Consider the following 12,500-nt stretch of genomic DNA (forward strand, 5'->3'; position numbering starts at 1 on the left):
AGGAAATGGTAATTAAACATTAGACTAGATATAAAAGATGGATGAATGAGAATAAAAGTAAGGGAGATGAAAGGAACAAAGAAGTGATAAAATTGGAGGGAGCACTTTCGCGTGCAAGACGGCTTTTTTTTTTTTTCTTTCCTCCAACATTCATACAGGGAACTTAAAAGGAATAAAGGGACAATATATGAAGGAAGTACTTTTACGTCACAAAATTAAGGTGGCGTCAAATTTTTTTTTTTTTTTTCTTTTTATCCCTTCCTTCTACAGCTGATTTGACGTCACATATGAAGCCACGCTATTGGTCAACAACAAGGAATATACAGAGAATCCTTGGTCAACAACACACACACACACACATATGCTGTCTCGCGACAGCAAAGTTGCCTCTCTCTCTCTCGTTAACCAGTAGCGTGACTTCATATAGGATAAGTGAAGTTAAATCAGCTGGATGGAGGAGCTGCGAAGGGAAAGCCAGGAATCAAGGCGAGCGGGCGGGACGGATTCTTTAAGAGTGCCAAACACACACACACACACACACACACACACACACACACTATATATATATGTCCGGACAATATCAATTTCGGCACTGTCCCCGAGAAACCGTCCCGTGTGCTCGCCTTGATTCCCGGCTCCCACTTCACTGCTCCTCCACCCCAAGCTGATTTGACGTCAAATATATATGAACCCACGCTATTGGTCAGAGAGAGAGAGAGAGAGAGAGAGAGAGAAATATGGTAATGAATAAGGCAGCGTTTCTCAACCTTAATTTTTATCCTTGCGTATCCCTTAAAATACATGACGTCTCAAGGAACCCCTGCATAAAAAACAAAATGATATACCATATATTTCTAATTTTATGTGACGTCAAATCAGCTGGGTGGAAGAGCTATGAAGGGGGAGCCGGGAGCCGAGCGCACGGGACGGTTTCTCGGGGACAGTGCATCATTTTTTTTTTTAAGTGGTAATTGTTTAAATGACTGTATCTAACATTTTTGTAAGTAATCCACATTCGCACACAACATAGCGCCACTCGACCGCACTCCTTGTTTATTAGTTCATTAAGGGTAGATAATTTGATATCCGTCAAGTTATCTCCGAAGTAAAGCCTAGACCCACAAAACATTTGCCATACTCGAGTTGGAACTGTGTTTGAGATGGCTGTTCTTGTGAATCCAGCTGAAGACGTGTAATATATGTGCTTAGAATCACACTTGATGCTTCTGTATGTAGTGATGATAGTAGATAAAACAGTAATTCGTGCAACAAAATTATTCATTAATTTACTTAAGGGAAGTTTCAAGGCATTTATCCTCACATTTTGGATCATCTTTTTTTTCCCCTTCATTAAGTATGGTGGAGACTGGCACCTCAGTATTTTTTTGTTTTCCTTTTTTTTTTTTAACACAGGCCAGTAGTTCCCTCTCAAACAAAAAAAGAAAATCCGAGAGAGAGAGAGAGAGAGAGAGAGAGAGAGAGAGAGAGAGAGAGAGAGAGAGAGAGAGAGAGAGAGAGAGAGAGAGAGAGAGAGAGAGAGAGAGAGAGAGAGAGAGAGAGAGAGAGAGAGAGAGAGAGAGAGAGAATAAAAATTAATCTTGACCCCAATTTCTTGATCACAATTTCAGACAGCATCACAGATAGAGCTGGCAAGAAGAATGGCCGAAAGGCAAATGGCAATGCAAGTAGCTACAGTTCGTGAATTGATGGTTTGGTTTGTTCCCTTCCTTGCAGCTTCCTATGGGTTCTTGTTCTATGGGTATCGCAAAACCAAAAGTTGGGTGGTAATGTTTCCACTTATCCCCATCACATTTGGTTTTGGATACCAGATTCACTTTGCATATGGCAACAAGACAAATCAAATTAAAAGTAAGTTTTCTTAGGATGTAATGGACATGAGGAAGGCATAAGGAATGAACTGTGCCACAGGAATTGTTTAAAGACAGTAAAATGAAGAAATATCCACGAGTTTAAAACTAAATTGAGTGTGGCAGATAGATACATAACACCCGCTAGAATGAATCTGCAAACCACGTATGTACAGTAATATATCAAGTCAAACAAGAGTTTCCACCAGTGGCAAGCAAGAATCCTTTCATTATGCTTTCTCTGAGCAATCTAGATGTCTTTTTAAAACTATGCATTAAATAAAAGTATCAAACCTTCATGTTGGGTTTTGTCCATCATAATAATAAATTAAGGAATTACCATAATAATATTTAATTACATGATTTTTTCCCTAGCCCTTGCTGAGAGGATAATGAGCACTGAAGCCCACATGATGGCAGTACCAGATTGGTCCAGTCCTTTTGAAGCACAACATCAAACACAGGAAGAAAGAAAGAAAGAGGAAAAAAATAGAACAACTTAGTTTACCAATCAATTTCACATCTCACCTTATCTCAAAGATCTGTATTACTCTAAGTACACATTATCACCACCCATAAAGTTTGACTATAATGAAGGAAAAAATCTTCATTGCACCAGTACATCTTAATATGTTCTAGTGTTAGTAAGCATTTCACATAATATGTACCTCAATATCCAAGTGTTATTTTCTTTACCTGTTTCTATTTGAGCACACATTTGTATACATCCCAGTTAATAGGAGTTACCCTACCTGCCTACTCTTGAGTATACACTTGTACACATTCATAATTCCATGGAACTTTCTTTGCCTGCCTACACTTGTGTATACATGTGTAATAACATCTCTGCATAGGAAATAAGAGGCTCATACACCATTGGTTATAGAGGTGGAGATTATCTTGAGTGTATTCCATATGCAGTTTATGTATAGGAATCACTATGGTCACCTGTTCATTAATTTCCTCAAAGGATTTAACTTCTCATGTAAAGCACATGAAATAATGTAGTAGTCAATACTCTTCCTGCTTGCCTGAGACTATCACAGTTTGACATTAGTGGTATAATTATTTAATAAGACTGTCTCTAGTCACTCCACATTCATGGACCACACCAATCTTAGTGGAATTTTCCATTTATTCTATTCCTTTCCCACAACCTTCATTCACATCACCACAAAAGAAATGTCAGCAAAACAGGAGTGACAGTGTGAGAGAATTGACATTAATTATTTTTGTGAGTAAAATTTGTTACCTTGTCTACTTATGTTATAATATAAGATAGCACACAAGAAAGTTTCTTACTTTATATAAAATAATAAACCAATATGAGCAAGAGTCCCAATCAGTGGTACCTCATGAAAGAAAAAGCTGGGATTCTTAATGGATTTATTACCATAACTCAACACACAAACAAGTGTAACAGTGCAACTAATATTACTATTTCATTTTATTATTGAAGAAGTAATATCAAGCTGCTTTAATTCACATTAAGTGAAAAATTCTTAACTTCTTGTGTGTTTGTCAACAATGTAACCTTCAAATATTTTTTGACACTCAACTACAAATAGATATATGCTTCCTTTGACCAGCTGGACCCATGCTCCATTATATATCATTGTGAGAGAAAATTAACTGATTCATCCACATAGAAAAGATAGAATGAATAAACCTCAGTAAGTATGTACAGTTCTGTGCAGGAAGACTACTTCATTGAGAATAAAGACTTGCAAACAGTTGTTTCAACTTAACATGAAAATGGAGAGAATGAGAAAAGAAGAGGGAAGAAGGAAAACTGCTGGTAGAGGTTGATAGTCTTTTCAGCATTAAGTGTCTACAAATATGCAGGTGAAAAAAGCCTATTATCATAAGGTCACCTGGGAAAAAAGGAAAATGATCCTGACACTTCAGAAAATTAGGTTAGGTTCCATTTAATTATGCATAACCAAAAAAAAAAAAAATGTATCATGGGAATTAGGTGAAAATGTATATTCTTTAAAATATATATGTACTGTACATAGAAATTATATAATGTCATATATACATATATGAAAATGTTACAATAGTTGAGTTGAGGTTAAATCATGAGTGAATTGCAGGCATATCCCACACACCAGCTCATATAATATAGTTCACATGATTTTCTTCTCATTATTGGTCCTTTTCTTCGATGCCAGTATTTGTTTCTCACCTGATGTAGCTCATATAAATCTGTTGAGAATCTGAATTTAAGGCTGGATGCCTTCTAGCAACCATATGCTGAAAATGGCTTCCGAATTGGCACTTCAAGCACATCACTGCCAAGGGTTAGCAACTCTATTCACTCATACATTGTATCCTCCAGGATTTTTCTATTAACTTCAATACAATGTAAATACATTATTTACTTTTTTGTCACTGCGTTATAAATAACTCCTCGTAATACTGTACACATCATTAGTCAGCAGTTTTCCCAGCATACTCATCTGTGCCCACTGTTAAGAATGTTATCATTGTCATGATAACAATAATGAACATCAACTTGTATGATTCCACTGCAAAATATAGCTTCCCTGGAATTATTAATGGTGTTGAACCATAAATCATGGTATGCTGGCTCAAGATGTCTAAATGGGTTTGCAGAGTCCAACATTACAACTCTTAGATCTGCATCCCATACCTATTCTCGGCTTGGTGAATAGTCAATAGTGTGAAAGGAGATATGCTCAAATTATATCAACCCACCAAAGGATAGCGACCCAGAATCACATCAAATCATGCTAATTTGTGAATTCTGCTAATACATTATGAGAATAGTATATTGCACTTATGATGCAAACTGTGGACATGATGGCAAATCATGCATTTACATATTGTTATGTGTTAAAAAATAAACTCATGCCACAGACTGCAATAATACTAAACATACTTAATTGGAGCAACCACATCTGGCACCATTTAAAAATGGAAGAACTCATTGTGATATGAAAGTGATGGTTCAGCCCCCTATAAAATTATCACTATGGATATCTATCTTAATTTTAAAAAGTGGATTCCACACTGAAGTAAAACAGCCTTATTAACTGATAGCTTACTGAGTATGATGTTCAACTATGTCAGCTTGTAAATGAGTTTTCAGCTGAGTAATAAAGCTTGCTCAAAACTATGCACATATTGTCTTTGAATCTTTCCTTTCTCACTCTCATGTCATGCCTGGTTCATCTGCCAGAAACTCATCCTCTACTTTAGGCTTTTGCTTGCTTTTCCTTACCACTCTTTCTCATCTACTACATACATTCAAACCCAGCTCCTCTCAGCACCATATTTTTCAAGTCATCTCTTACACAGACAATGCGCAATTAATTCCACAACAATTTTTTTCATAAATCTACTTGTTTAAAATTAAATACAATAGCTGCCAAAGTTTTACTGCCACAAATTATCACACTCCATCAGTGGAAGAAACAATAGTTTATCATAAGCAAGAAGAGCCTTTAAAGCAGGGGTTCTCAACCTTTTTCTTGTTCAGAACCCTCTGAGTTATTAGACTATCTACCCAAAACACCAGTAATTAACACAGAACAGAACGTTAATTTAGTGACTGACACTAATTCAATATGCAGTGATAATGCAAAGGTTATTATTGGATCTGCCATCTAAGTACTCCTAAAAATCTTAGAATGTTAATTTCATGACCAACACTAATTCCATATACAATGGTATTGCAAAGGATATTATTAGATCAGCCATCTCAGTACCCATGGAAATCTTGTGAAGCCCTGAGGGTTCTCGAATCCCAAGTTGAAAACCTCTGCTTGAGAGTGCATGCACAGAGAAAGCAGGTTACCGGTGTGCTGGTTTCCAGTGCATGTCAGCCCCGGAAACCAGTGCGATAAGGTGTTCACAAAGGACATGGGTAAACAGCTCTGACCCGCTCAGTGAGCATAAAGGATAGAGACAGTATCTGTCATAATAATAATAATAATAATAATAATAATAATAATAATAATAATAATAATAATAACAACAATAAAAATACTACTACTACTACTACTAATAATAATAATTATAATAATAGTAATAATAATAAAAATAATAATAACAATGATATAATAATAATAATAATAATAATAATAATAATAATAATAATAATAATAATAGTGTAATATAATATAACAAAATACATAATAATAATTATAATAAAAAAAATTTAAATAATAATAATAATAATATTATTATTACTATTATTAACATTATAATCAATTAATTATAATCATTAAAATTATCATTAATAATAATTATTACAATAATAATTGTTTACCTTCACACTTCAATTCCTTGTTGAATTCAGCCCACAGCCTATCTACCACATTCCTGGTGGTATTTATTCCATTTATTTCACACAGGCTCTCATAAACTTTGCATATCAGGAGCACAACATCCATCTTGCTCATCATTCAGTAACGTCTACCTTTGCTGATTGAGCAGGCAAGAATGATCTGAGCAAACAAGTAAGTGGGTTGACGCAGGCTGCCGGCACTGACTTGCTTGAACCTGCTTCTTCAATATATGCCTACACTTATTTATATTGTTTAATTCTTGGTGTGGGTTGGCACCAGTTGCTTGCACAGGCAACCCTGCTTTCTCTGTGCATGCACCCTTAGAGTGATAATATCTTAATGCTGAACTTTTTCACCTACTCTTACTTCTCAGTATACCCAAAGAAAAGTACTCCACCTCAACACTACTGTTCTACATATTATCCATGTAACAAATTATACAACACAAAATTTGTCTTTTAGAATCATTCCAAATTTCATTGCTCATTTCTTGCTGCACTCATGGACGGGATAACTGACTGCTTAGACTACTCAACACACCAAAAGCATCTTATTTTCAATAAATTTAGCTTCTCGTAAGTAGAACATTGAAAACATAAGAAAAGAGGGAAGCTGCAAGAGGCCGCCAGGCCTGTACGAGGCAGACCCAGTGTGCTTAAGCTACCTAATTCCATCTATCTTCCCCATCCATGAATTTATCTAACCTTCTTTTAAAGCTCCCTATTAACTCAGCCCTGACTACATGACCACTGAGACCGTTCCACTCATCAACCACTCTGTTTGAAAACCAGTTTCTTCCCATTTCTTTCCTAAACCTGAATTTTTCAAGTTTAAACTCATTATTTCTAGTTCTGTCCCCACTACTGATCCTAAGAACTACATTCATGTCCCTTCTATTAAAACCCTTATACCACTTAAATACTTCTATCAGGTCTCCTCTTATCCTACGTCTCTCTAAGGAATGCAAATTAAGTTTTTTTCAGTCTCTCTTCATAGGGAATATCCCTCATTCCCTGTATCTTTTTAGTTATCCTCCTTTGCACTGACTCCACCAGAGCTATGTCCTTCCTGAAATGTGGGGACCAGAATTGTACCGCATAGTCAAGATGTGGCCTGACCAGCGCCAAGTATAATTTTAGTATTACTTCAGGACTCATGCTTTTAACACTTCTAAAAATGAAACCTAATACTCTATTTGCCTTATTTCTGGCCTCAATACATTGCTTCCTTGTACTGAGATCAGAACTAACTATGACTCCTAAAATATGGGTCATCATCATTTTGGTCCTTCCTGCAGTTATTTCTGGAGTGAGTGTGCCAGGAAGACTAGTGACAAAATACATTTACTGGTAAGAAAATATAATTCCAAACAGTTTCAGTAGTTCCTGTCATCCCTTGACCATGATGACTGGATGTTGCAACTACCTGTAACACACTGTCTAAGGGTGCATGTTTTCTTCTTTCCTTGTCATTCTCTAAACTATCAGTAATCATCAATATATTACAGCTCCTAAAGCAGTACTGTCTTAGCAACCTTTCATCATACTTCATGAACAATTTCTAAAGTCCCAGTCCCACATTATTATAATAAACTTTAGTCAGGAGGACTTTCATTAAATATTGCAATATTTTGTGACATGGTTTGTTGCAACTAACAATTTAAACTCTTTGTTATTGAAAATTTTATAGCTGTGACATTCACAGCCCTAAGATTTTAGTGTCAGGCATTAAGCATGATGGAAATTTTTACAAAGCTACAAGTCAAGAGATGTAGATAATGGAATGCATTCATCTGCTGAGTAAGGACACTAAAACAAAATTCCAATAAGACCTACAGTAGAACCTCAATTCATGAAGACCCTTATGCATAAACAAATCAATTGATGAACCTAATATTTTAACAAATTTTGTCTTGGTCCACGAATGAAAATTTGGTCAACGAACAGGGTTGCTGGTTTTAGCACAAAATGGCACGCACAGAGCGTCAGTTGTTCTTATGGGATCAGACCATAAACAGTGTTTCTTGTGGTGCTGTTCTGTTCTTCTGCTCTTTGTATTAAATTGGGCCTCATTATGCCTCCCAAAAAAGTAAAATGTATTAGTGAAAGAGGTGTTAAGAAGTCTAAGCATATTACAATAAAAATAAAGAAAGCCATACTAGGAAAGCATTTTGAAAATAATACCACTGTTCAATCCACATGAAGAAAAACAGAAAATAAGAATTTTATTCACATAAGGAACAACAGAAAAAAATAATTTCCAAGATGCTTTACTAGTATGGCAAGTACAGGGGATCCTCGTTATTTGACCATTTGCAGTTTGAATTATTGCCAATTCGAACTCAGTTAATTAATACCCAATCCTCAAGGTTCAACTGACTGACTCGCCAATTCGACATTCATATCTCGCGTGCCACCCAGCAGGTCAAATCCGCCGCCAACCCAAATTCGCCGGGAAGTGTAAACTTACACTACCCTGTGCGTCGCTTAATCTGCATCACTCTCACCCCAGCCGGCATTCAGGCAGGCCAAGCTCCACTGTTCCACCTCCTGCCTCTACGCCACTTCAACCATGCCGCACAAAGCCACCTCCAGCCCCAGCCCTAAGAAGCACAATTTCCTGCCTTTCAAAGATAAGCTTGAGCTTATAAGAAAGTGTGAGGCAGGCATAGCTTAGTGTCGTTGCACTGCAAATGGGTGTCCCTAGATCAACAGTATCAACAATTTGGAAGAACAGGGACAAGTACTGTGAGACCGCTGCATCATGCAAGTGTTTTTATTTTAAAGAAATGTACTGTAAGGCACCCTAATGTGTTTAATAAAAAAAGTTAGATATAAATAAAGCCTTTAATAGTACTGATTTAGTCTAAATTAGTGCTTTTTAGATATTATAGTGAAGTTTTGGGGTGTTTTGGATGGAGGTTGGTCCCTATCCCCCCCATCTCTTAAGTATCCTATGGGAAAAGTTGCTTCACGATTCGAATAAACGCTGATTCAAACAATGAAAAACCGCCCTAACCCCATTGAATTGCGAGGATCACCTGTACTGGGAGTCACGAGATTCTGCAAGATGTTTGTTTGGGCAGCCATATTTGTCATCAAAGCTGATTGCAACATAGAGGCACCTCACCTCAGGGACAATTAGTGATGCAAGATAGACGTCATCAGGAAGATCGCATATGTTGTTTTGCTGTCAGTTAGATACAGTTACTACAGCAATGATGATCCTTTCTTTATTCGAGCTGAGAGGCGCATAAAAGTGTTTGATAGAGGATATGTACTGCAGGGACATGGTGCGTGCTGAGTCACTCCAAAATGCAGCCTTAGGGTCTAGAACAGATTAATCTATTTTACATTAATTTCAATGGGGATAATAGTTTTGGTTCATGAACATTTTGGTTTGCAAATGGCATTCAGGAACGAATTAAGTTTGTAAAGTGAAGTTCCACTGTATTAGCTGCCTATTACATCAACACACACACACACACACACACACACACACACACACACACACACACATATATATATATATATATATATATATATATATATATATATATATATATATATATATATATATATATATATATATATATATATATATATATATATATATATATATATATATATATATATATATATATATATATATATATATATATATATATATATATATATATATATATATATATATATATATATATATATATATATATATATATATATATATAGTAATCGCCTGCGTATCCGGAATTCGCTACTATCCAGAGCTGCCCCCAAGCATATTCAAACCTACCGTGCGCAATAAGCAGCAGCACTTACTCCTATGCCTTCCCGCTCTCAACTCGCCGACAACTCAAGTAATAGCGACGCTATTCGGCAAGCTTGTAGCATTCTTTGTCAGTCCAGCATGGCAGGAGTCTATGTATGCCCCACCACCACTAAAGGCGGCGTCACACTAGCACATTTTCCGTCATATTCAATGACTTCCATTGTTTTTTTATCTGTTCCATCAACTTTTTCCGTCATCTTGAGTCAGATGAAATGCACCATTTTCCTGGTTTCTAATCAACACTTCTATAATGATATTAATTTTCTTGTTAACTGGAATGAAGCTATAATCTCAAACTAATAGAATCTTGATAAAATAGATGTAAATATATTTGTGTGTGTGTGTGTGTGTGTGTGTGTGTGTGTGTGTGTGTGTGTGTGTGTGTGTGTGTGTGTGTGTGTGTGTATATATATATATATATATATATATATATATATATATATATATATATATATATATATATATATATATATAAACATACAGTAAGCCCTCGTTATATGGTAGTTATTTATCCAGTAAATTCACAGTTACGGTATTTGGAAATTCCTACCCTTGATTCGATATACGGTAAGAAAAATTCACAGATACGGTATCCGCTCATGTCATCCAGACGGGCCAAGCACGGGGGAGCAGGGGTGATGACGTCATCCACACCACACCTCCCTGCCACTCACAGTACTGACTTTAACTTGACCACCCTTGGAGCCTGTTCTCTCTTCCCCTCCCTCCCTTTTTTTTAACTGCATTACATATTACTTAGATGCATTACTAATTAGATGAATAAATGGAATATTGAAGGGTCTATTGTAAGCACTAACACATTCATAATAATCATGGCAAACATTTAAAGCCTACTACCAGCGACGAACTATGCAGCAACTGATAAAGGGCACAGATGGGCCTGACAAGCCCACTATCAGTGAATAGTGGAAGTTGTATAACATCAAGCACGCCTTAGATAACATCAAGTCATCTTGGGACGAAGTGAAGACGTCTACCATGAACTTGGCGTGGAATAAAGTATGGCCAGAATGCGCACATGACTTCCCAGGCTTCGCTGAAGACAACATCGGTGCGATCAGAAATGACATAGTAAATCTGTGCCATAGGGCTGGCTTCGATGTTGATGATGATGATGATGTTCAAGATCTTTTGGAAAGCCATGCTGAATCTCTCTTCAAATGATGAACTTATAGAGCTAGACAAGGCTTCACAGGAGGCAGAAAAAGAGGGAGACGAGGAAGAAGAACTTGTACATGGCCTGGACATAAAAAATCTATGATGAAAAAACAAGAAAAACTGAACAGTCCTCCATGTACTCGTTCTTCAAGCCAGTCAGACATGCCGTCCCTGTCACATGTGCCGACCCTGCTACAGATGGCCCATATCTGCTTCCGACAGTGCAGACGACGACGTCTTATCCTTGTCTGCCCACTCAGCGGAAGATGAGTAAGGGCTGAAATCCCTACTGTCCCTTAGCCTCGGGAGGGACATCATCTGATAGAATACATGGCGAGAGAAAAGTAAAACAAAAACATTTTCTGTTTATTTCTTTTGCGCTGTACTTTACATTTTTTTTGTAATCACTATTTTCATATATTTTCATTTCTGTAAGGGTGACTTTTGACGTGCTGGAACGCATTCCCTATTATTACATGTTATAATGGGTTCGTTATGTGGTAATTTCAATTTACGGTAAGGTTTTCAGGAACGCATACGTATTGTATAACGAGGACTTACTGTATATATATATATATATATATATATATATATATATATATATATATATATATATATATATATATATATATATATATATATATATATATATATATATATTATATTTGTTCTGGCCTAGCAGTGAAAAGTGGTTCAGTTGTTTGTTTACATTCCTCTGGGACTGCGAAGCTCCAAGGCATAACTTCTAAGTAGCAACTGGCCAAGATGAATTGCTCTGTTGTTTATGAGTGCACAAAGCTGTTTGAAGAGTTTCTCATAAAGAGCAATAAAGGCCACAAATAGCAACAACTTGCGAGGGATGAAGGGGCCGCCATGTTTGTTTACAGTTGACAAACGCAACAAAGGCAGAAGCGAGCTTGTGCATGACGACAAATGTCGACAAAACTTGACAGTCTTAAGAAAGTTGGCAGAAAAGTGCCTTTACTGTTGTGTATACATCCCACCACCCCTTGCACTGTTTATGTAGCATTTTTTTTTTTCCAGATTATACATTTAATGTGCTTTCATTAATTTTTTTTCTTACCCATTTGGGTTATATACATGTTTTTTCTCAATTTATAAAGGGTAGGGAGAGGAAATTCCATGTATCCAGATGTTTCATGTATCCGCCAGGGCCTTGGCTGCTATAATGGATACAAATATATATATATATATATATATATATATATATATATATATATATATATATATATATATATATATATATATATAACCTCGCTATCGCTGAATTGGGCGGAAATAGCGC

General features: G+C 36.3%; 2 protein-coding genes across 3 annotated transcripts in view; one reads left to right on the forward strand and one right to left on the reverse strand.

The window, feature by feature from the left end:
* The window catches only part of LOC123520732, a 7,671-nt gene extending 2,657 nt beyond the window's left edge, over positions 1–5,014 (forward strand). The window contains exons 2-3 of the mRNA XM_045283290.1: positions 1,629–1,869; positions 2,244–5,014. Coding sequence (XP_045139225.1) covers positions 1,629–1,869; positions 2,244–2,371 — 369 coding nt within the window. The 3' untranslated portion in view covers positions 2,372–5,014. The remainder of the gene's footprint in view (positions 1–1,628; positions 1,870–2,243) is intronic.
* Positions 5,015–9,402: 4,388 nt separating this feature from the next.
* LOC123520622 (plasminogen receptor (KT)-like) overlaps positions 9,403–12,500 on the reverse strand; it is a 38,823-nt gene continuing 35,725 nt past the window's right edge. For both annotated transcript variants that reach the window (XR_006679320.1, XM_045283073.1), the window contains one exon: positions 9,403–9,513. The gene's annotated coding sequence lies outside the window, so the exon portion shown is untranslated. The remainder of the gene's footprint in view (positions 9,514–12,500) is intronic.

This window comes from Portunus trituberculatus, chromosome 47 (assembly GCF_017591435.1).
Source record: "Portunus trituberculatus isolate SZX2019 chromosome 47, ASM1759143v1, whole genome shotgun sequence".
Classification (NCBI taxonomy): Eukaryota; Metazoa; Arthropoda; class Malacostraca; order Decapoda; family Portunidae; genus Portunus; species Portunus trituberculatus.